The sequence below is a fragment of the Pithys albifrons genome, chromosome 14, assembly GCF_047495875.1.
Source record: "Pithys albifrons albifrons isolate INPA30051 chromosome 14, PitAlb_v1, whole genome shotgun sequence".
Lineage (NCBI taxonomy): Eukaryota > Metazoa > Chordata > Aves > Passeriformes > Thamnophilidae > Pithys > Pithys albifrons.
In genome coordinates this window covers 7160289-7184427 of record NC_092471.1, presented here as the reverse complement: position 1 = coordinate 7184427, position 24139 = coordinate 7160289, and the positions used below count along the sequence as shown (strand labels likewise).

The following is a 24139-nucleotide window of genomic DNA, read 5'->3' as shown; positions in this document are numbered from 1 at the left end:
CTGGGGCTTTCATCAATTTTTCAATTTCAGGCCATGAGTAGGATCCTTGCTGTGGTCTCAGTGAATCACACTCTGTACATCCCACTGAATGATGGCTGGGGAAATACTCAGATTACATGGGATTCACTTCCCAGAGCACACTGTCACACAAAAATTCTGTTGCACCAGTCCATGTTCCTAAATATTACTGCTGACACAGCCAGTTCATGGAAGACAGACACATCTGATTCTGTCATCTTTTTGCACAGCAATACAATAGAAAGAAAGCTTTTTTCTCTAAAATAAATATTTGAAAACTGTTCCTCCAATGCTTCTCATTTTAAGAAATGGGGCTTTAATCCTGGATCTGCCACAGAACTTGATGGTAGAAAAATAATATTGTATTGAAATTTGCTCTAGACGTGCTGTTAGAGACAGTACAGTACTCAGCCTCAGTGATGTAATATAGCAGAGCTCATATGGTATCACTTTTCAGAGCAAAACAAAAAAAGGTAATTGCTGCCTTTCCTGCAATTATGCAAGTATAAGGTGAAATGGACCAAATAAGGAATTTTAGGAAGGCAGCTGGACTTAAATATCCTACATGACTTGGGCAGATTTTTAATAATAATTTTGTGATGAGTTCTCAAAAAGTTAAAAATAATTACCCTGAAACAGGAATAAACATGAGAAGTGTAAAACCAACCATGGTTCAACATTATCCACCCCACATATGACAGCTGTGTGCTTGAAACATTAACATAAAATCGAGCACAAATTTAAAATAATGTGGACGCACAAGGGTTTGACTAAGATGCTGCATTATCTCTTTATCTCCATAGCAATTTTTTTCCAAATTAGTGCCAAGTTATCCAAATTGATCTACTGTAGCAGAACTATCTGCTCCTCCTCTTGTTATTTTATAATGCATGTTACAGTTTAAATACCTATCATTATATCAGGAACATTTGTGTTCAAAGATGTTTTATCTTAAATGTGCTTTAGCAGCACTGAAGATCTTCCTCCACAATCAAAAGGAGAGAAGAGACTCATTTCCTCACATCAGTTTGGGGAGAGCAAAGGTTATTATATGTTTTTTACAAAGTTTAGATTTAAAATAAGATAGGAAAAAACCTCAGTAAGGCAAATGTGATTTCCCAGTTTCAAGGTTAAACGATACTTAGTTATGTGGGATACAGTAATTGGATTTAAATATGTGTCCAAGGAATACATGTAAAACAGGCAAACCAATCCAGGCAAACTGGCTAATTTTGGAGAAAATTAGAGATTTGTGCTGTGCAGAGTAAGGGAAGAGAGAAGATAAATAAACCAGACATGCTTCTGCTGTGTTGCCAGAATAAGCCAGAGTAGTTCAATCATACTCAGTGAGACTTTATTGCATTTTGAGTCTCACTTGTCTGTGCTACAGAACAGCTGCACTGCATTAGTGACACTGTGGGCACACACAGACCGTCAGGATTCACATTCAGCTGGGGCTCAGCTGAGAGTTATCAGCGTCTCAAACCAGCTACAAGAAATAATTTTGCTTATTAAACATATAGCCTTGACAAATATAACAGTGGTTCAAAGCTTTTCTATGAATGGCTCAGTCTGTGCACTGGAAAGTGCCAGAAATCCAATGAAAATACATTTAATGCATAGAATTATCTTCAGATAATTGGACAGATCTGATTTTGCAAAACACTTCATGGAAAAAGTATTAAACTGTACAAAGGATTCTTTCCCTTTCACAAAAGTTTCAGCAAAATATCATTTGATTTTGCAATTGTTACTTCAATTGCTGGTAAAACAAAGCAAAAAGAAAACAAACCAAGCCCTACCATGTACTTTTGGCAAACCAGGCAGCAATGAAAGGATTTGAAATTCCCCTCTAAAAATGCAAAAGCTTAGAGTACTGAACTAATTTATATTCAAATACTTGCCCCTAAGAATTTCTGTTCTCCTACCCATCTTTAAAATCCAAATGCACACATCCTTTCCCTGAAAATTCCCTCAGGATGCCATGACTTAAGCTTGAATTAGCTGGGAGGGATACTTAAAATGAGAGGGGCTGCTTTCTACTTAGGGATCACATTTGTTGCACAGCTGGCCAAGATCCAGGAAAAGATCTATAAGAAGCTCATTTTCCTTAGTTTCAGAGAAAGAAGAACTCATGTTTAAAAGGTTAGTGGTAAGACTAAAACAAGAGAAAAAGAACATTTTAGAAATCAATACCGCCAGTTCCACCTTCATCTGTGCTCTGTTGTTCTGCAGAAGAAGAAGGTTTGCAAACAAAGTTACCAAGTCAAGTAGCAAAAAATGCAAGTTAACTAAAAAATGGGGATGCTGGATATAATAATGGTAATTATATAATTATGATAACTTACAGCAAAGCACTTTTAAACATGTTATAAACACACAGTCAAGCTGACAGAAGATGACTGCATTAAAACAAACTCAGTACAGTTCCACCAATACAGAAGACAGGCGGAACTGACGCATTTTTTTATTTGATTCTTTGACAATATCTTAAGTTACTTATTGGCAGGGTCTTCCAGTTAGATCCCTTCCACTGCAATCCTGATTTGCTGGTCTGATTTTAGAATGTTTGCAAGCAGGAGCAGTTAATTGTGTGAAACAGGAAATGACGTGAGCTCAAATTAAAGAGTGTTAAAACACATCACCTAATCTAGAACAGAACCCACGCTCTGAAAAGCTTGGGCACTGCCCACCGAATCTCCTTACCTATTACTGGACCTTCAAACAATCAATCAGCATTCTGTAATACTAGGAGTGTGTTTAGAGCATTTCACATATGATATTACAGTACAACTGGTTTTTTTTTGTTTTTATCACCAGTCTTAACACTCCATTACATGTATTGCACTTGAAGGACTCTGAATTATTGTAGCATTATGCATTATAATTCCCCTTCTCTGATGGCTGGGGGCTGGCAATGCAATGCTGCCAGGTCTTGTGTTTCCCATGGAGCTTCTCTCTAGCTCTTCTCAAGGTCAAAAATAGCCCTAAGTCTGAGCAGCATCTCAGGGCAAGTACAGACACGATTCTTTCCCCACTAACTACCCGTAGATCCTGCTTTAAGATCCAAGGTAGGAAAGGATGCCCAGGTCCCTATGAATAGTGCTGCATCTGCCAATGTTCACACAGAATATTCTGTGACTTTAGCCCTACTAGAAAATGTGCTGCTTACCTGTTTTGCTTTCTGAATCTGGAGTTACAGATCCTCCCCATGACCACCTCTTTTGTCGCGTTTCCAGTCGCTGATTCCGTTCCAAGGTGCGATGCAGAACTGCTTCATATTTCTCCTATCAAACAACACCTCTATGAAGCTTGTAAACATTAAGCATAGCTACACCAGAACACAAAACACAGATCCCACCATGTGATTTATAGTGTTTTACCTATGCTGCCTGATTAACAAGCTTTTGTTACAAAAACTATCATGTAAAGAATGTTTAGGGCAATGAATGGCTTCAAAACAGTGCAAACATGATTAGGTTGAGCTAAAGCACAGATAATCTATTCTACTGTACTTAAAATAGCCACCAAACAGATTTCCTATCCAGTAAACAGCACTACTTATTAAATAGGGATGAACCCCAAACTGAGCAAAAGTCATTGCTTACCCTTTAAACAGCTCATATTCTGAAGTCATTACGAAAAAGTGGTAAGAACTCTCATTACAGACTACCAAATACAAGGTTATTTGTATTTTCAAAGAACTGTACTGACACTCACCCAAGTCTTAACAGACACTGACAATAAGAGATACATGATGAAACCAGAAACAGCAAGATAAAATTAAAAAAAAAGACCCATCAATTCAGCAACCACTGCTGACAGGACAAAGGCACCCAAAAGAAGCTTTTGCTGCTGTCTCCAGAACCAGCTACTGCACACAGGGGGTTTCAGCTCTTGTGCATAAAGATGAACTGTAACCATGCAAGACTGTTTCTTGGTCAGCCAGGTTTCCACACGTGTCAACAACAGATTTCTCTTCTGACACAGTTTTATCTCAAGTGATCTTTTGAAGCAGTATTTACTGCTGATACATTGCAGTAAGATGCCAAGGGAACTCATTATCCAGCCATATCTCCCTCTTGAGGACACAAGACTTCACTTTCTTTCTACACCATTTCACAACACAAACTAGAAGAGTTGCAGTGAAAAACAGACAATATAAATTGGGCAGGAAAGGAGGAGGATTCTGCTCACTGACAAGAGATAAAACTAAAGTTTTTGTTTGAAATACAAAGCTTTGCTTCCCCTCTGTTAGGGAAACCTGAACTAGAGTCTACCCAAGGTGCCAAGTACCCAGACATTATGTAATGTGTATTGTATTTCCATGTAGGGATCTGCAGTGCAGTAATTCTTCAGAGTTAAAGACAGAGGCTTCACTTTATTAACAACAGAAAGGAGTTCAAGACATCAATACACAGATGTACAGAAAAACTGAGCAGCTGTGAGAAGACAGGTATCTCAATCCTAGCCATGGCTAGTGATCATCCAGATTCTTAGGCAGAGAACCACTTCTTTTTCCATAGTATTTGCTACTGTGCTGCTGCTTCTGCTCTAAGAAAAATGATTAACTAAATGCAACTTGGCTAAATGTAAGCAATAATGTTGGAAGTTATGTATTTTTATATACTCCTATCTACTAAATTAACAATTGGAGATGGTATCTTAGTGCCAAAAATGCCCTAAGACAGCTTAGCTTCTTTAAAAGTGATTATTTTCTCAAGGCAGAGTACCAAAGTCAAGACCTGTTTTCACTTTCTGATTGAAGGCAAGGTTTACAGGTCAGATCCACACTGTTTTCCCACCTGCCAGATTCTTCATGTATGTAGAAGGTCATCTCCAGGGACTGAGTAAAAGACAGGGTTAAAACCAATCAAACACTCATCAGCTAGTCCTTGCCTTCCTTGATTATTCATCCTGGTGGCCACTTAAAACATATCTACCATCCTCAAAATTCCAGGAATAAATATAATAACTGTAAAGATGACACTTCTTGAAGTATAAGGGGCATGCTTTTTGCATAAAGTAGTTGTTTAAAGAGATGATACAGCACTGGATTGCAGGCACGGCCCACCCAAACATTTTCTGTTCTCCAGCAATGTAAACTATTCCATGAAGTTCAAATGGAATATAAATACAATTACACCCAGGAGCCGATTACAGAAAACCAAACACCAGCGCAGACACTGACAGTCAGAAAGGGTAAAGAAGGGTTGCTAGAACATGTAACCACAGCTGGACTCCAGGGGAGCAGCCAGCCAGGCTTGCAGGCTCTTCAGCGACCCACAGCAGGTTCTTACAATCAGCTCAGGAAAGCACAGATGTGTGATGAAGTCAGACCTTGCACATTTCATATGCACTAGCAGAGCTAACTCGTCAAAAGGGATGGAATAACCTGATGTATTTATTTCTGCTTTCAGTCTCTATCCATCTGCAATGAGCCCTGGAAATCAAGCACTGCTCTGCTGGTCTGTGTGCAGTCAGAGCAAAGGCAAAGAGCCCAGTGAGAACAAGCACTGCACAGCTCAGAGCAGCAAATGGTAACTACACAGATAACATCACCCACTGCTCATCATATAGTAATGAGCTCTAATTTAGCAGAACTGAATGTGAGATTCTCAGGCCACATCAGGGCTCCCAGGAAGCAAGAATCAGAAACAAGAGATGTCTGAGACCTGTCATCCACGCTGATTTACAAACAGCCTTACAAAGTGCACTGAAGGGATGTAGAAATCCAGGAACATGGGGTGGGGGTTTTGCTTGTGTGAAAAATAACCAGTCCCAAGTGCATCAAGTACAGCTAAAGCTGGATGGGGAAGACATGTGTCTACACAGCCCACTACACAGATGTGGAAAAGACTTGCTTGATCTAATACAGTCACCATTTCCATACTTTTCTGTTTCCCACCCCTTCAGAACATCATAATGTAAGAAAATAATGTAGGAATTTCTTTAAAAGTATAGAACTTTATAGTACCTTCTCCTCCTCTATTTTTTGTTTCCTCTTTTCTTCTACTGCTGCCCTCCGTTGTTCCTCTTTCTGCTTCATTTCTTTGAGCTTTCTCTGCCTTTCTTCTAACTGTTTTTCATACTGGAGCTTTGCTTTTCTCTCCTTTTCAAGAATTTGTGTCTCTTTGGCAGCTGTAAATTTTTAAGAAAAAATTAAAATAAAATTTAACCATTCAATGATATCACACTGCAACTTACAGGAGAAAGACTATCCAGGCAGAATTGCTACCATTTAAAGTGAAAACATACAGCAAGATGAGCTTGCAGAGCTGGATGACAATGCACGATGACATTGTGTCCCCAGGTTAGGGTGGAATCAGAACCTTGCCTGCCACTAGACCTTACTGTCTGGACAGGAATATCAGGATAGGCACATTCCCTATGTTAAGCATATTCCTGTCAACATAATAGTGCAGTCTTTGTAAGAAAGTAGTAAACTGAGAATCAACAAGCAGAATTTTCTATGTCGTGATTTTCATTTTTTAAAAAACAAAATATAATGAAAATATTTAAGATGGGAAAATCCCACAGTTCCTGTCTCTGAGTTACAAGAGTTCTCTTGCTATTCCCTGCAGCCTCCACCAAAGAACAGCTGTGTGCAGTTTAACAGGAAGCTTCAGGTTCTGTTACACAAAGCCAGAGCCTGAATGCAAAGTGTATTTTCCATGGCTAGACAGATGAAATGAACCAAGAGATAATTACACCAACAACGCACAGGCAGGCTCTGTATATGGGGCCCCCCAAACATTTCTGAATTTGTACATGTCCCAGTCCCACCCTCCCCCTGTGCAGGATAACACAATCACTCCTGTTGGTCTTTGCTTTTATGTTAACAAACAAACACACAGGTCAGAACGACACCACATCCCAGGCTGAGCCCAAGGCTGTGGGGCACAGTGTGACCCTTCCATCTCTGGCTGCACACACATGCACTGATTCACACCACAAACAGCACAAAGCTGGGCAAAAGTTCTCTGCTGCTCTCCAGGTCTCAGATTCCCTGCTAGATAAGGTGTATTACTGCTGACACTTCAATCCAGGAGTCATTTCAGCGTGTTGGGACACAAGGGGAGTCGTGTTCAAGGCAAACAAGCCATTCAACCAACTAAATCTTTTTTGGCTTTCTCTGAATCAGCATTACCCAAACCTCAGTCTTCAGGGCTAAAAGTTTGATTTCCAAAAGTGTTTTTGTTAAGGCTTTCAGTAAGAAATTGGCTAAATGTTCTTGGTGGTCACTAAGAACTGGAAGGTCAGAAGTCACACAGAGCTTTAAGAAGCTAAAACTCAGCAGTGTTTTCTTCTCAAATCAAATACTTCTTCATTCAGGTTCACAGATGGTCACTGATGCAAGACCAAAAGCAGACCTTGTTTCTTGTCCCCAGCAAGCTGCAAGAAAGTGACTGAACAAGGAATAAGTTATTCCTTTACCATAAACATTTTAGAAAACTGTATTTTAAAGGAAACATGCAAATACCATGTTGTTTTTCCCGCTCTTCTCTACGCTCCCTGGCAAGTCTTTGCCTTTCTTCTGTTCTTAGAGTGGAACCATCTATCACTGTCAAAACAAAAATTGAAGACACACAATTGTCAGTGATTCTGAACATGCAAATTTAAATAAAAAGTCAAAAGTCTTTACTATCAAAAGGAGAATGAAACTTCCTGAGATGCATCACCAAATCACTGCACACTCTGTGTAGAGATTAAAGATGTCACCTGAAAAATTCACAAGAAGCTGAACACCCTCCTTTTCCCCACTTCCCATTCCCTCACAACAACCAATCCACTGTTTCTAAGAGTTGCAGGGGAGAGCAGACACCATATTAAAGGCTCAGTGTGTACAGTCAAAAGAAAGCCTAAGCAGTAGCCAGAGATGTGTGAGAATATACCCTTAATCCAAATTCAGCCCTGATCCTTACTTTTGTTCATAATAAATTCCACAAACAGGAATTACAAGAATCTAGGAAAATTTACTCTGAGAACAGATAGTTCACCTGCCACAACGAATCTGGAGCACTGCAGGACAGGTCACTTGCAGGCTAAGCAGAACCATGACTGCCTAGGTCTTTTCAGGTATAAAAATTTGAATTTTAGCAAGAAGTGGACTGGTAGCTTGCCCAGAGCATAAAACTAATTTATCTTGCTGTTATGCCCTGCCTACAAAACAGGTAACTGCAACTGAGCTCTGAGCCAGTCAGAAGCAGAAATCAGTCATCAAAATCAGACCTTTAATGAATCTACAAACCATCCCAGGTGCTCTGACCTCTGATGCCCCCTGAAGAAAGAGCACCAAACTTCTTTTTAAAATATGTTCTCTTCATTCCCTACTAACTCCCCTTTGTGAACCCAGCACTTCATTAAGAGCAATAATTATACCTGGTTTAGTTGCTGTCTTTATTGAGGTCTGGACTGCAAGGGGGCTAATGCCACTTTGGCTTCTTCTTTCTTCTGCTAAGGCGTGGGCTGCAGCAACTGAGAGAAAGAATCATTCCATGTTAAGAAAAGCTCCAAACTGAAACTCATTACATAAAGATCTAAAATAAATACATAAAATTCCATTTGAGATTGCTGATTCTTTTCTTAAATAATTAACTGGGGGCTGCCTAACTTGTAAGGAAAAACTTGTCAAGTGAGACTTCAGAGCTGGCATAGCTTTTCTTTGTAAAAACAACAGTTACAAAACCTTGTTTTAAAATGTGCAGCAAAGCACTTCAGATTTGCAAAAAGATCAAACTTATTATACAACTCTTCTAAGACAAAAACAAGCATTTAGCACAGTTAGAAGTCTGACTTACATTTAATAATAAAAACTCTTTGCTACCACGTGTGCATTTGTGGGCTGGACATACTCATGTAATAATCCATTAGCATTGGTAGAATCATATTCTGAAGGAGACCCGGGCAGGGAGAGGTTTATGAAGACCTGTCATCACTTCATGACATGAAACACAAAGTGGATAAGCTGCATAAAGTGAACCATTAAGGGATGCTTACAAGGTACTTCTAAAACTGGATCTTCAAAAATAAATTTTAATTGTAAATTAGACTCCAAAATAGTAATTTGAGATTTGTGCAGGGACCCATTCACCTTATTCAGGTTTCACCAAGGTGAGGACAGTGAACTGCAGGGCTATGACAGAAAGTAAATGCTTCCGATATTAATGTCACTAAAATAACAAACCCATTACGAAGTCAGAGACTAATTTACGGTATCAATTTCCACAGATTTTCCTTACTTCAGCATCAACTTTCACTTTCACTAATCACTTGCAGCATGTGAAGTGCCACAGGGAAAGCAGGCAGGGCAACCTGTAAGGCAGCATTACCCCAGTTCCTGCACAGCTCAGACCAGACTGTCCTCACACAGGGACACCTTGTTCTCACCTTGGCTGGCAGACACAGGGAGCTCCACTCTTCCCAAGAGGAGCTCCAGGGGATGCAGGAGAACACACCAACAACCAACCAAACACAAGAAAGTCAAGGCCTGTTTTACACAGAAAAGGCAATCCACAAAAGGAACGTGCAACTACTGGGATCTCAAGTCCTGTATCAGAACCAGCGTGGCCAGCAGGCCCAGGGCAGTGGCCCTTCCCCTGGACTCTGTGTTGGTGAGGCCACACCTTGAGTCTTGTGTTCAGTTCTGGGCCCCTCAGTTCAGGAAAGAGATTGAGGGGCTGGAGAAGGGACTGGAGCACAAGTGCTGTGGGGAGAGGCTGAGGGAGCTGGGGGTGTTTAGCCTGGAGAAGAGGAGGCTCAGAGGTGACCTCAGCACTGTCTAGAACTACCTGAAGGGAAGTTCTGGCCAGGTGGGGGTTGGTCTCTTCTCCCAGGCACTCAGCAAGTGGACAAGGGGGCACGGGCTCAAGCTCTGCCAGGGGAAATTTAAGTTGGATATCAGAAAAAAATTCTTTATAGAGAGAGTAATCAGGCATTGGAATGGCCTGCCCAGAGAGGGGGTGGATTCCCCATCCCTGGAGGTTTTTAAACTGAGATTGGCCGTGGCACTGAGTGCCATGATCTGGTAAAGGGACTGGAGTTGGACCAATGGTTGGACTTGATGATCTTGGAGGTCTTTTCCAACCCAATCCATTCTATGATTCTGTGATTCAATCAGAACATAGAGGACCAACAGCAGAATTTGGCACTGTATTTAAAAAAAAAGACAACAACTTTGCCAATGATCTCAGACTTCCCTTTAATATGAGTAGTGTAGAATGCAAAGGAGGAAGGAAGAGTTCCCTCTTCTCCATGCATTGCCATGACAACTCGTTGTGTCATGGTAATAACCCTCCCTAAGGCTGTGCCCAAGAACAATCCCCTCAAAGTGTTTAATCCCATGTGATGTCAGCAATAAATGCTGATTACAATACTTATTCAGCAACTCTAAATTGTCACCCGCAGCTGTTGCCATGTCTTGAATTAATTTTTCACTGCAGCAGCAAACAAAAGTCTCCCTCAGTTCCATCCTATACATCTCTGAGGCTCTTTTCAAACAAGTCAGAGACCAGATACACCACGATGTGGTGAGATTACCCACTGGCAAAGAGAACAACTAATAAAGGGTCTCACGATAATTTCACCACCTAGATTAAAAGTCACATAAAAATCTGATTTTTGTACACTGCTGCATGTCACACAGATGGGAATCTACCCCCAAAATCACCAGGTGGAGAACAACAAAATTATCTATTCTAACACAACTAAAAGTGAGAACAGCCAAAGGAAAAGCAGCCCCTGCAGGTGTGCTGGGAACAGAAATTCACAGCCAGGGCATCAATATCCAATGACCTTCGTACATCAGAGAGGCTGAAGGAACATAAGCTTCAAATTTGGATTTCAGACAAATACTAAATCCAGGTATATCTTCCCTTCAGTCTCCATCAGCAGGGGAGGAGTCAGGAGGTGCCCACGCAGGCTGAGCCAACCCAGCCCAGCTGGGGGAAGAGCCCAACAGAAGAAACTCCCCCACATCAGGTTTAGAGAAGACCAACACTGAAATTTTTTCTCAACTCTCAAAGTTTAACCATCTGAATTTCTGTAACAAAGTTCATGGAATCATAGAATGGATTGGGTTGGAAAAGACCTCCAAGATCATCAAGTCCAACCCTTGGTCCAACTCCAGTCCCTTTACCAGATCATGGCACTCAGTGCCACGGCCAGTCTCAGTTTAAAAACCTCCAGGGATGGGAATCCACCCCCTCTCTGGGCAGGCCATTCCAATGCCTGAGCATTCTCTCTGGAAAGAAATTTTTCTGATAAGTTATAGTAAGAAGCAAGCTGCAATTAAATAGGTATAATATTCATCTTATTTTACTTGCAGAAATATTTTGCTACTAGAAATCTCACTAAACAAACCAGTCATATGGACGTGGGAGATTATGTATTTATTTATTCATTTAAAAATAAACAAACAGTTGAATAATGTTCATGACTAGAAGGCATTCATTTAAAAATGTGTCATATCTGCAAAGCAATTAGTCAGTTCATCTTAATTATTTAAGGTTGTAGAGGATTACTTGAGGTTTATAGAAAAGTGGGTTACAGAAACAGTTCAGCTTGCAAAGGACACAGAGGTGAAAAAAGTCTAGAAATAGTCAGGCAAAGGATTTTGTATGTCAGGGTTTTTGTATGTCAGTTAAAACACTTTTCGTTCAGTGTTTCAGTGCATTATTTGCATAGAAACATTGTCCTTACAAATCTGAAAGTAGCAGGTTTAAGGCACCTTCTTGTCACACAGATGTGATCCATTTAACCAACAGAAATCCAAAATTAAATGTGAACTGGAGATTGGAACAAAAGTCATTAAAAGGGGAACAGCCATCACATGAGATACATCCCTAAGATGTGGAGCTCAATTTCACCAAGTCTCTGGTCAACAGACAGATTTTATGGCCCTTGTAAATTTTATGCTAAATTTACAATATGAAACTGCGATTTTCAAAATCCTCTTTTGACGAATATATGAGAAAATCAGTTGCATATCCTTGCACCTTGCAACCTTTAAAACATACAACTTTATTTTGCTTTAATATGATTTAAAAAATCTAAATTATTAATAAATTTAAATGTCTTTGGCACAGATACCTATAATTTCTTTGCTTAGTTTTCCACAATGAATGTAGCAGTCTTCTATGGAGCAAAGCTTCATGGAAAAGAATTTTCCACAAAATCTACCTCTGTAAAAAAGCCTAATAGCTCTGTACTGAATCAGGATACCCCAGAACAGGAAAGCAGTGAACAATCATTTCACTAGAGCCTGTCACACTCTGCATTACTGGTGGGTGGTGCCTTCATGGACATATCCAGAAACTTCCTGGAGAAGAAAATTTCTCTTAGAGGCAAATTAAATCTCATTTCTGTTCTGAGCTTCCCCTCCCACAGTAGCCACTAAAGGCTTTCACTACTATAATGTGTGATCAGCATAATGTGTATTTATTTTACAGGAGTCTAAATTTTAAAAATTTAGGTAAAATTAATAAATGTATAAATTAATAAAAGTATAATCCTCACGTGGTCAGTAACAGCAGAATCTGCATTCAGGCAGAATAAAGTAGGGCTGTTTGGAACATGGCATGGGCAGTGACTTGGGAAGCAGTTTCCTTCTGTGCCCTTATCACCATTTAGCACCACATGTCTGGCCAAGGATACCACAGACAAACCAAACCCACAGGAGCAACAGGAATTGGCCACTGTGGGAGGCAACATGCCAGATAAATCCAGCTCTCCCAACTGCAGATAAGGATGACACAGACTGTGCAGGTGCTGTGGTGCCTCCCTCGCTCTGAGCACGACTGCACTTCCTTCGCTGATCAGGTTTCCAATACGCCCTGAAAAGACCAGTGCTAAAAATAAACCTTGATTTCTATTTCAACCCTTGCACAGAGTTAATACCCTTGGCCCCTGCCAGGACTGGCAAAGGACCCGCTGCTGTTCTTAGTAAACCTCATTAGGGACTGGTGCAGCTCCGTCCCTTTGCCCAGAGGTTCAGGATTCCATCCCATCACTTCTCCTGGGATCCATGACCCATCCGGACACTGCCCCACTCTCCCTTCCCTTCCTGTGCCGAACCAGAAAGGAGCAAAACGTGCTGACTTTCACAGCAAATCCGTCTGCTTCTTATGAGTTAATGACTCACTATGCAAAGCAAACAAACAAAAACCTCCAGACTAAGTCTCTGAAACTGGAGCTGTTAGAAGGTCTCCTGAATGGAAGGCATTGTTAGGAATCTAAATTTTCCATAGAATATTAAAGGAGGTAACAAGAAGCCAATAATCAATCCATGAACCAAAACTGAACTTCCCAGCAAAATATCTCTAATTTTATAGCAAACTGTGCCAAATCTGGAAGATGCCATTTTTGTCTTGCTCCACCACAGAGAACTACTGTTTGTCAGCAAGTGTTCTGATCCTTTTAGTGACATTTCTACTTGCTTTCAGGAAAGATGAGGGAGGTCAGCATCCAAGTTTGAGATTTCTGCACACTGCCTTTTAAGCTGATTTCCACTCATTAATTAATTCCAGTTAAGACAAATGAATGCAAGATCATATGCTTGATGCTTTAAGAAAAACTGGGTATTGGTTCTGCACCATTACCTCACACAAACAAACAGGCGGACAATGCAGGAAGTTTCTAACCATGAAGAGAAAGCCCTCTCTGTACACATTCCTCTTTTTCCTGCTTTCCCCCTTTCTGTCGTTTCCTGCTGGTCCTCACATTCCATCTTTGGGCTCAAGGACTGACAGGCTCCACAACCAAACACATGAGCCTCCTGGTAGGCCCCTTCTGACAGACCAGCTGGAAGGCAGATGGTTCTCCTGTTTTGTCTGGGCAGTCACCAGATGGGAAGCACACGGATCTGCAGAAAGCAGAGCACGCTGTCTCTCAGCCTCAGCAGGCCACGAGAGCTTCCTGTTGTCTTACCCTTATCCCAGGCTCTATTTGCACACTTGATTCTGTATTTACTCCCAATGTGGGATACCTATTTTATTACCTTTACGTGATTTCCTGTAATTCTGTACAACAATCTGGTTTTCCTCCCAGTCGATGTTTAAGGAAGTTTTGGATGATTTCTTCAGTTCATCACAAGTATTGATCCCAATGGAAAACTCTTAACACAATCATTCCTTTGCAGGATATGAATTAGCAGCTCCGCAAGTTTTTGAGAACATATTTGCAGGAATATAAGTTTTTATTTATCCTTCAACATTCACACTCAGACTAAGAGCTAGAAACACTGGGAAAAAGATCACATAATTAACAAAACACTACTTATTTCTTATAAGGAGACCTGCAAAGCTGAAGGAATCTCAAGGACAGGTTATCATCCTTGTTCAGTCTAGGGCATGATCAGAGAGACACCAGGAAGGTTGCTGGTTATTTTGTGGGTTGATCTCTTTATACTTTGACCTCGGGGAAACATATGATCTAAACCAAACCTAAATGTAATACATGCACAGAACAAGGAATCAAAATTCATCCTTGTAGGAACTGGCAGCCATCTCCAAAAACTTACTACAGTCGAAAATGCTGCACCATTGTCTGTCTGACAGCCACATCAGGAGTGTACCACCCTTAGTCCAAAGGCTGCTCAGAGCACACCTGCTATGGAGTTCCACTGATTCCTGCTGCCACTTGTATGCCCATAATTTAACCTCAGCCACGAATTGTGCTTCTCTCTCCTTATTGGGAAAAGCAACTGCCAGTACAATGCTTAAAGAGGACAGAGATGTCACCACCTCTTACAGGATCCACCATGAGGTTGGTAAGAAGCACTGTCTGTACTGTGGACACAGGGCTGACAAGCTAAATCCACCCTCTTCTCTGGAAAAGACACCTGGCTCCACAATTTGGGATTGTTAGTAAGGTATGTTATTATTCAGCTCTTGACAGAAATTGAACTGAATCACAGCAGATCCTCTACTCTCACTCACTGACCTGCTCCCCTCGCTATCCCTTTTGCCACATCCTTCTTCCACATAATTTCTCCTCACCTTCCCAAAGAAATATGAAGATTAGCATTCGGCATGATCCACCTTTCATTTTTTTCTTCAAGAACACAATATTTTACCAACTCTTTAGATATGATAACATGATTTGTACACAAAGGCCCTCCACAGGGGACACTTCCCCAGTTCACACATCGCCAACTCCATGCAAGCTCTAAAGCAACTCAGATACAATGACTAATGCTGGAGAGAACAGATAAATTAATCTGTTTATTGCACTGTGCTTACCAGGCTGATCTGCCCAGTGAACTCTCTCTCCAGAGCTGGTGCTTCCTGCATAAAGGACACACAAGCCCAGCAGTCCCAGCCGTGTTCCCCAGCAAAGGGCCGTGCCTTGCTGTCTTCTCTTTACTGCCTTACTGAGACTGAGCTACAAGGAAACCAGAGCTCTGGAAGGGCTGGAATGCTGATTATGTTCCTCAGTGAAAGAACAAGGCTCTGGGGTGTTTGTACTCACTGAAAATTTCTCCATCAGAATACAATAAGGCTGCATTTTAGATGTAAAGAGAGTATTTCTGCACCGTTTCTGTGGGTTGGCAACAGCAAATTTTTCTTGCCAATTGCAAAACAAACAAATTGCTTTCATCTACCTTGACTGTTTTATTTTAGAGATATATCAGACACTGTCTGCAATGCTGATGTAATAAACTATGACTAAGAGTCCCTTGTGAACCTTCTCAAGTGTAACAGAAATGACTATTTACCTGTTTCTGCATACTGGGAATTCCACAGTATCCTGATACACTGGACTAAAACAAAAGCAGTCTGTGCAATAAATATGCCCTTACATAATTTTGTGTAGATTCTTTGTGAAATTCAGTAGTTATGGGACATAAATGCTCATAGGTAGGTGTATACAGATTAAACACTCCAAGCTGGACAGAGTCAGACACAAGTTAAACAGCTACATTAACAACCAAAAAGGATAAAATAGTGAAGTTTTAAACACAGAGTGCAAGATCAGAGGCACTCAGCAATAGGACAAGGGGGCACGATGGGCTCAAGCTCTGCCAGGGGAAATTTAAGTTGGAGATCAGAAAAAAATTCTTTCCAGAGAGAGTGCTCAGGCATTGGAATGGCCTGCCCAGAGAGGGGGTGGATTCCCCATCCCTGGAGGTTTTCACACAGAGATTGGCTGTGGCACTGAGTGCCATGATCTGGTAAAGGGACTGGAGTTGGACCAGTGGTTGGACTTGATGATCTTTTCCAACCCAATCAATTCTATGATTCTGTGATCATTAATGTCTGCTCTGCTTATCTCACAGGTAATTCTCTTTCATTAGTAACACCTTCCAAAGCCTCAGGAGTACATGGACACTGGACTGGCTCCAGAGATGCCAGAGCAGTCCCACTTTAACCTGCTCTGAGGAGTTTAGTTCCCACTGGAATTCCAGCTCAAGCATGGGCAAAAAAGTTGAAGACAGAAATCAGCTCTCCCTGGTTTATTCCTCCAGCTCTGGAGGCCGCCTGAAACTGAGTCCTCTTCACACTCCTGCACAGACACAGCAAAAAGTAACTTCAAGACAAACTTTTGCTCCCTTCTCCTATTTCACATCTGTTTTTCTCATTGTATTATTTCTTTCTTTTATCCTGCACTATCCCTAACACTGGCAACAGCTCCAACTTCTCTCTGCTACTCCCCCTTTCGTGAGCAGTCTGGTTTCTTTGCTTGCTGGAAGCATGTCCTTGTAAAGCTTTGTCCTTGTTTGCAGGCTGTGGCCATTGTTTCATACACCCAGCCCACACAATGCCAGCACAGAACACAACCCAGCACTGCAAGTCACAACGAACTTGAGACAAACCCTGTGAAAACACCATTTTGAGCTTTCTTTGGGTGGAAGGACAGCAGCTCCTTTACATGACAGCAGGGAGAACTACTGCTTGCCTTTAACAGTGGATGAATTTCTTATGGCAACTTCAGAGCTCATTCAAACACTGAATGAGAAGTGTTCAGAAGAACAGAGACTGTGCTGGCATTTCCCCCCACGAGGCCAGCCCCAAACCCAATCACTCAGTACAGCACAGGGCTGTGGGACACTGACAGACCCACAGCATGTTTAATGCTGCAAACCCACTGTCCAAAGCAGATCAGGGTAGTGCAAAATGTAGCAGGAAACACCCTGCACATTTTCTTAAAGCTGCACAGTTCACCCAACTGATCAGAAAATGAAAGCTCCAAGATATCCCACTACACGTAATGTAAGACCCCAACAAAGTAACCAGGAATCAGTTCCTGCCCCAAAAAGCTTGAAGAATAGGGGAGTGAAAAATAACAAATGGGTAAAAAAAATCCAAGCAGGGTAAAAGGGCAAAAGAGACCAATAAAGAGACTGTATTTTTTTCTTAATTCATTACCTGGTGGCAGAGAGTCTTCTAGAGAAATGCAAAAGTGAGCAAGGTGCCACTCACTGATCTGGTCTGGACATGACTGTCCTTGGTTTTCAATATCCAGAATACAATTTACATATTAATGACCAACAGTGTGCTGCAAAAATATGTTCATTTAAGAAATTCTCTTGGCAAAACTAAATAGGATAAGCTTTCAAATTAATAAATCTGTTCTACTAAATTATGTCCTTTAAATATAACAATCTCTATAGGATTCTATGTTCTTGTAGCCAATTCCTCTTGGACTCAAGGAACAGTTTTAACACTCAGAAGCTTTAAAACACTTGCCCAGAGAACAAGCCACTACAGTATCTTTGCTCCCTCCCCAGATTCAGGTCAGTGCATTTAAACAACAGAGAATGTCTGTAAATTAAGAGTCAGTTAAGTTTTCATAAAAGAGTATTTTAAAAACTCACTGTGAATTATGGAGGCAAAAAAACACTATGAAGAAAGACAGAGGTACTCTGAGCACAACTAGTGGTAACTGTTTCCCTCAAAGGCAACTTCAGCTGTGGATCCTTCACCTAGAAGTGAAGTTTCAAACTGACTGGAATATAAAAATAATTTAAATGAAAACAAATGTCAGGCAACTGGGTCAGCCTTCCTTAAAAGCAAAGGCTTGAGTTCCCTTAAGCACTGGGAACACCCCAGATACAGGGAGCTGGCTGGGGCATTATGGGGCACGGCTGAGGTTTCTGCCTCTTTCAAACAAAACACTTTCAGCAACGTTTGATTTCTCTTCCAGGAACCCCACACTCCAAACAAGTCAATCACCAGCACCTGGAACAGTTTTAACTACTGGACAGGTATATGCAAACACACTGAAAACATATCATCAATGAAGAACTACCTGGCTGTAAACTGCATAACTGGAAGCTCTATTGCAGCAATTCGTTAGTGGCAGACCAAGAATTGGAAGGCTCCGGAAGGTCCCACTTTGTTTTTAAAATATCCCAAGTTATCTGGCAAGTCATATTAACAGAAGTCATTAAAATTGCATGCTCAGAATTTTATTTGTCAGGGTATCCTTTTACAAGAGGACTGCAAGCATCTCCAATTATTCAATCAAGTTTAAAGACAACCAGCAGCATCTGATACCCCAATGATTATGGCTAACCCAGATTCTCTCATCCATTATCTCACAGTAACCCACAGTAATGCTTCTTTGTCCTGTTATCACTTTTAAGAACTGACAATTAATAATGGTGTATCAGTACTTAAATATTCCTGTTTTGTTCTTGAAAATCATCACAATGTGTATGAAGGAGCAGCAGTCCCAAGTTCCAGCCACATTTTAAGGGTATGCACAGCCAGGGACAGTGTGAACAAAGTATCTCTGTGCTCTCACCACCAGTTATGACCCTTGTAAGTCATTATGCACTAAATACTTTCATCTGAACTGAAGCATGGAATTCAAATTTATCTTTTGTGAAGAAATAGATAGAAAACAGAATACACTGTATAAGAAACTGAAAAAACATTTGCTGTATATGCACATGGTTTGGTTGGGGTTTTTCTTTTTTTTTTTTACAGCAAGGAGGATGTCTTGAATGCATTTGGAGAAATCTCAAGAATTTAAAGTTTTAAATTAGAATAAAGCCCTTTTATAAACCACTTACAACTGGAAATAATCTTCAGAATGTTAAGCACCTAATACATAGCATTCATCTTTATGAATCAGCATGAAATTATCTCTATTCTGTGTGATTGTATTTCCATGAACAAGAAGAAAATGAAATTAAGCTCAGAGCCATCACAATTATACCAAGTTCTCAGCCTGACTTGGGAATATTCTCTCTCACCACTGGGATCTATGTGAAATCCAATTTCTGTGCAGTTCTTTGCATTTATCACCCTGGCACTTTGCAAGGCAGTGTTAGTACCTTCATGCTGGGAAAAAAAGAACCACAAAAAACCCTTACAACTTTATCCAGAGTTATGAGGAGTCTGACAAACCAAGAAACTGAAGGCAGCCCCAGTGATCTGATGAGCCATTGAATGCCCCAGTCAATGGGCTCCCTTTGCTCCACAGACGGAGTAACTTGGATCATTCACTGGAACAACACAAGGGAATGCTCAAGATGCTTTTCATGTAGCACTCCCATGTTATGAGAAGTCAGGCAAAGGAATAGTTCCCTTGTCTTGCAGCTTCCCAGACAAGATGTGAAGCCCACCCCTACACACAACTGCCCTGCAAGTCCCAAAGGCTTTTTAGGATCCAAATTCAGAAGAAAATTCTTTTCCAGCAAGCAGCTCTGGTGTAGAGGCCAATTCATCAACTGTCTGACAGATAAACTCTTCTGGAACCCAAGTAATTTTCTCCAGAAAACACTCTCTATCTTCCACAGTGGGACTTTGCCACTCAGACTGTACACAAGAGTAGCACACCACAGGGGTGGGTACAAACTTGTGTTCTTAACTTAGTATGTTTTATAACTATTACCCAGAGCCCACACAAATCTGCATCTGTTCCTGACTCTTGCTTGAGCAATGAGGTTTCACTATGAGTTATCCACCCGTCCTTCTTTTCATGTCAATTCTGTGTATGTGCACTTGGCAAAGCTGTAACTGCTCCAGGCAAGGCAGACAAAGCCCAACAGTCTCACTTACACAGGGAGAAAAAACTGATTAGATGGAATGAAGCTGTTATTTTATCAGACAACTTCTGACCACGCTGGGCTTGGCCATGCAGGTCATGGGAACTGTGCCTGCAGACAGACTGGTTGAAAAAGACACTTCATTTTTGTCCCACACCCTGAAATAGGTTTCCCAAAAAATCATGTAGGTCTTGAAAGAAAAGTACATACAAACAGGAATTAAATATACTGTTTTGAACAACCTTCAGATCAGAGACTCAATAGCAAATGGAAATCCTGGCAACAGCAGAGCCAAGCTCTGGTAAAAACAAATCTACATCACTACAAAAGACAGGAGACTTCAGAATTTCAGTGAAAATTAAAATAAAATAATAACGGTGGGTTACAACAGCTTAAATATAGGTATTTTTACTCTGATTACCCACAGGAGTAAGGAAAACCTCACTTACTGGGTAAACCACAACCAACTGATTATTCCCTTCTTCTCAAATCTTAACAAGCTCAGCAGTGCTTATGGTATTAGAATAGGAGCAAAAATTCCTGTTCATCCCTGAGGGATGACAGCAGCAAGCTCGGATCACAGGCATGGGGTGAGCAGTTGCCATCCAGGCAATGCTGTTTCACAGTGTGCAGCATCAACTCACTTCTACCGAGACGTGATGTTCACACATCACTGAGAGAAACATTAACTGCCTTCTAGTTGTAGTAGCAAATTCTGCTTTTTGTCATCCACCTAAAGGAAATGAGATTGGACAAGTGTGTCAAGGCAGAAAATTATTACAAAGGAACTGCAGAAACTGACTTTGCACCATGATTTGGCCTGCAGAACCCTAATTACAGATAATACTCAAAGGAAGAAACACCTTTTCCTCACCTCAGTAGCAGCCTAAATTAAAGAGAATATTTTTCTTGCCAAACTTAGCACATTGGTACAGAAGCCAGTCACAGGTGGCACCATGGGATTCCACACTTAGAATAATTAACAAGCACCAACCACCCACAGATGAAACCAGTATGGACAGCCTGGAAACACAGAGCAGAGGTGGGGAACAAGAACCTGCAGTCTTGTCCCCAGGAAGGAACCTACACAGAAGGTAACTTTATACAGGTATATAAGCTATATATGAGGTATATGTACAGCTTCTAGCCAGGCTGCCAGAAAGAGCTGTAGTTTCTCAGCAAGATGCTTCTCATTTTTATTTATTGTCTTTAAAATCTGAGATTCCCAACCAGAAGTTCACTGGTAAACGACTAAAGGTGCCCAGCACTGTATTGATTTTTTATAGATGTTTGTTCTCCAGATTGATTAAGACAGCAAAGCCCACAGAGAGGCAGAAACTGGGTCCAAGTGCTCTAGTCAGCAGGTATTTTGGAACTGAGGAGTGCCCCCACTGAGCTTAGAAAAGCAGGAACTTACATCCCTCCTCAAACCTTCACAAGGGTACCGTGGGACTGAACAAGGTTCTTTCTGGTGCGTTTCTTTTTTTTATTTCCTGCATCCTCTCCAAACAGCCGCGATATCAGACTCGGTTGCTGCTCCCAACTTCTCCAAACAGCAGCAAATACTGTGGCAATTATCTTGCAAATTCCACTGTTAACCACGGGATTGCAAGGATGATTTCTAAACATCATTGGCGCTCTCCAGGGAGTGTTGCTGACAAGAAGGCAGGAGCAGAGCTGCGGTGCCTGTACCCTTCAGACAGCACTGATTCAATGCACATTAGCAGCGAGTTTATCTGCAAGCACGTAACTGCTAGAAATACATTCTATGTACACTGAAGTTCAGATTCTGGTTCAGTGACTTCTACTCCCTCAGGGAAAAAAATTTCAAGGTCTAGCCTTTCCAGGATCTAGCGAGGGGGGGTTGTTTCTTGAACACCATGTGCATATTAGAGCATGTGTAGAACTAAAGGGAGATGGAGCTGCCTGGCTCGAGGAGCATTTCCCTCTGGTTTTGGGACTAAATCTAGGTCATGACAGCCATCAGCAAATGTAGGTTCCTGCCTTTAGAAGAACTTAGAAGGCACCGTGCTGTATGCAATATGCAGACTAAAATGCAGCAGTTCTAGCAGGAAGTTTAAGGCTCAGATAGACACCACCTGCGCAGGTGAGAAGTGCTTTCTTTTTCTTTTGGCAGATCGTTATCCATCTGGAGCACTAAACTGCCTTAATTTTCAAACAGAAACGAAAAGTAATTAAACAATATTTCTGCCACCCAACACACTGAAGACAAATGCCAGATGAGGGCTGTGCATTCAGGACCCTCTGCCAGCACTCTTCTTTGTGTAATTACACAGACACACTAGAAACAATCAACCCAGAGAGGCTCTCAGAGTAGTTTCTGTACCAAGTCCAAGTTAGTTAGCTTAGATCACAGCACAATTATCTTTCCTTATCTTTTTGTGTCTGGGATAGGAAAGTGTTTATCTTTTCTAACGGGCCGCCCGCAAAGCTTTGGCGTGGAGATGTGCCATGAAATCAGGCAGCAAACACACACTGCGCTGGTTTCGGAGCTGGGTATTATTAATTGAGGACCTCAAGCATTAACAGGCACATACACACGGCCAAGCGCAAAACCGAAGCAGAGCTTCTTTAGCACTCTGAGAACACCAGTTAAAAAAGTAAAAAATATAATAAAGTAAAATAGAATGAAATTAAATGGGCACTATGCAATCTCTGGTTAGGACTCAGCGCCAGGGGCTGTCCCTGCCTCCCGCACTGGGACCGGACGCCCCGCGGGGTTCAAACCCCCCGAGGCGGAGCCGCCGCCGCCGCCACCAAATTCAGACCGGCGATAAACGGGCTGTTGGGGCCCCGCCGACGATACGTCGATAACCGGGCTGTCGGGCCCTGCCGCTGCCCCCGGCCGGGGAGGCCCCGAGCCCGCAGCTCCCCCCGGGTGCGGGGAAGGACGGCCCCGGCCGGGCGGCCTCCGCTCCCCGCGCCGGGCCGAGGGGGCACAGCCGGCCCCACCGCGCCCTCGGACCCCCCGCCCACCCCCGCCGCTGCTCTCACCCATCTGCTCCCGCAGCCCCCGGAGCGAGGAGGAGGAGGAGGAGGAGGACGGGCAGGTCGGGGGCGCCGCGCCGCCCTCCGCCATCTTCGCGCGGGACGGGCAGTGCCGCCGGGACGGGCTCTGCGCATGCGCCAACCGCCCCGCGCGAACCCCGCGCGTGCCGCGCCCGCCGCACCGGGAATGAATGGAGAGGGATGGGACGGGAATGGGGATGGGGATAGGGCTAGGATACAGCCGGGAACGGGGCTGGGGATAGGGCTGGAAGAGGGTTGGGATACAGCCGGGAATAGGGCTGGGAATAGGGTTGGGATACAGCCGGGAATGGGGTTGGGGATAAGGTTGGGAATAGAGCTGGGATACAGCCGGGAATAGGGTTGGGGATAAGGTTGGGAATAGGGCTGGGAATGGAGCTGGGAATAGAGCTGGGATACAGCCGAGAATAGGGTTGGGGATAAGGTTGGGAATAGGGCTGGGAATGGAGCTGGGAATAGGGCTGGGATACAGCCAGGAATAGGGTTGGGATACAGTTGGACTAGGCCTGGGGATGGAGCCGGGACTAGGGCTGGGATACAGCTGGGAATAGGGCGGGGCTAGGGCTGGGATACAGCTGGGGATAGGACAGGGAATAGAGCCGGGAATAGAGCCTTCTGACAGTTCTCGAGGAAGAGATGCTGCTCAGCCAGTGGTGGGGCGTGTCAGTCCATCAATAAACTCACTTTTCCAACACAAACTCGCTTTTCCAACAGAGCTTCATCAAAAGGGAACTGGGCAAAAATTTCACACAGTGCACGAAGTTACAGTCCCAACTTGTCTGGGTGGGAGCTGGGGATGGCTCAGTGAGTACGGATACTGTGCAGTCCTGGCCTCAGCTGTGGGCAGCACACTCAGCCACACCAGCTCGTGTAGCTGGGGCTGCTGGGGCTGCTGGGGCTGCTGGGGCTGCTGGGGCTGCTGGGGCTGCTGGGGCTGCTGGGGCTGCTGGGGCTGCTGGGGCTGCTGGGGCTGCTGGGGCTGCTGGGGCTGCTGGGGCTGCTGGGGCTGCTGGGGCTGCTGGGGCTGCTGGGGCTGCTGGGGCTGCTGGGGCTGCTGGGGCTGCTGGGGCTGCTGGG

At 42.8% G+C, this 24139-nt stretch overlaps 1 protein-coding gene across 1 annotated transcript in view; it reads right to left on the bottom strand.

Moving 5' to 3' along the window:
- The window catches only part of MAP7D3 (MAP7 domain containing 3), a 44835-nt gene extending 21702 nt beyond the window's left edge, over positions 1-23133 (bottom strand). Inside the window, exons 1-6 of the mRNA XM_071569689.1 lie at positions 23030-23133; positions 8401-8496; positions 7502-7582; positions 5996-6159; positions 3191-3305; positions 2215-2247 (exon numbers count right to left, since the gene is read on the bottom strand). Of these exons, the coding sequence (XP_071425790.1) occupies positions 2215-2247; positions 3191-3305; positions 5996-6159; positions 7502-7582; positions 8401-8496; positions 23030-23114 (574 nt within the window). The 5' untranslated portion in view covers positions 23115-23133. The remainder of the gene's footprint in view (positions 1-2214; positions 2248-3190; positions 3306-5995; positions 6160-7501; positions 7583-8400; positions 8497-23029) is intronic.
- Between the last annotated feature and the right edge of the window lie 1006 nt (positions 23134-24139).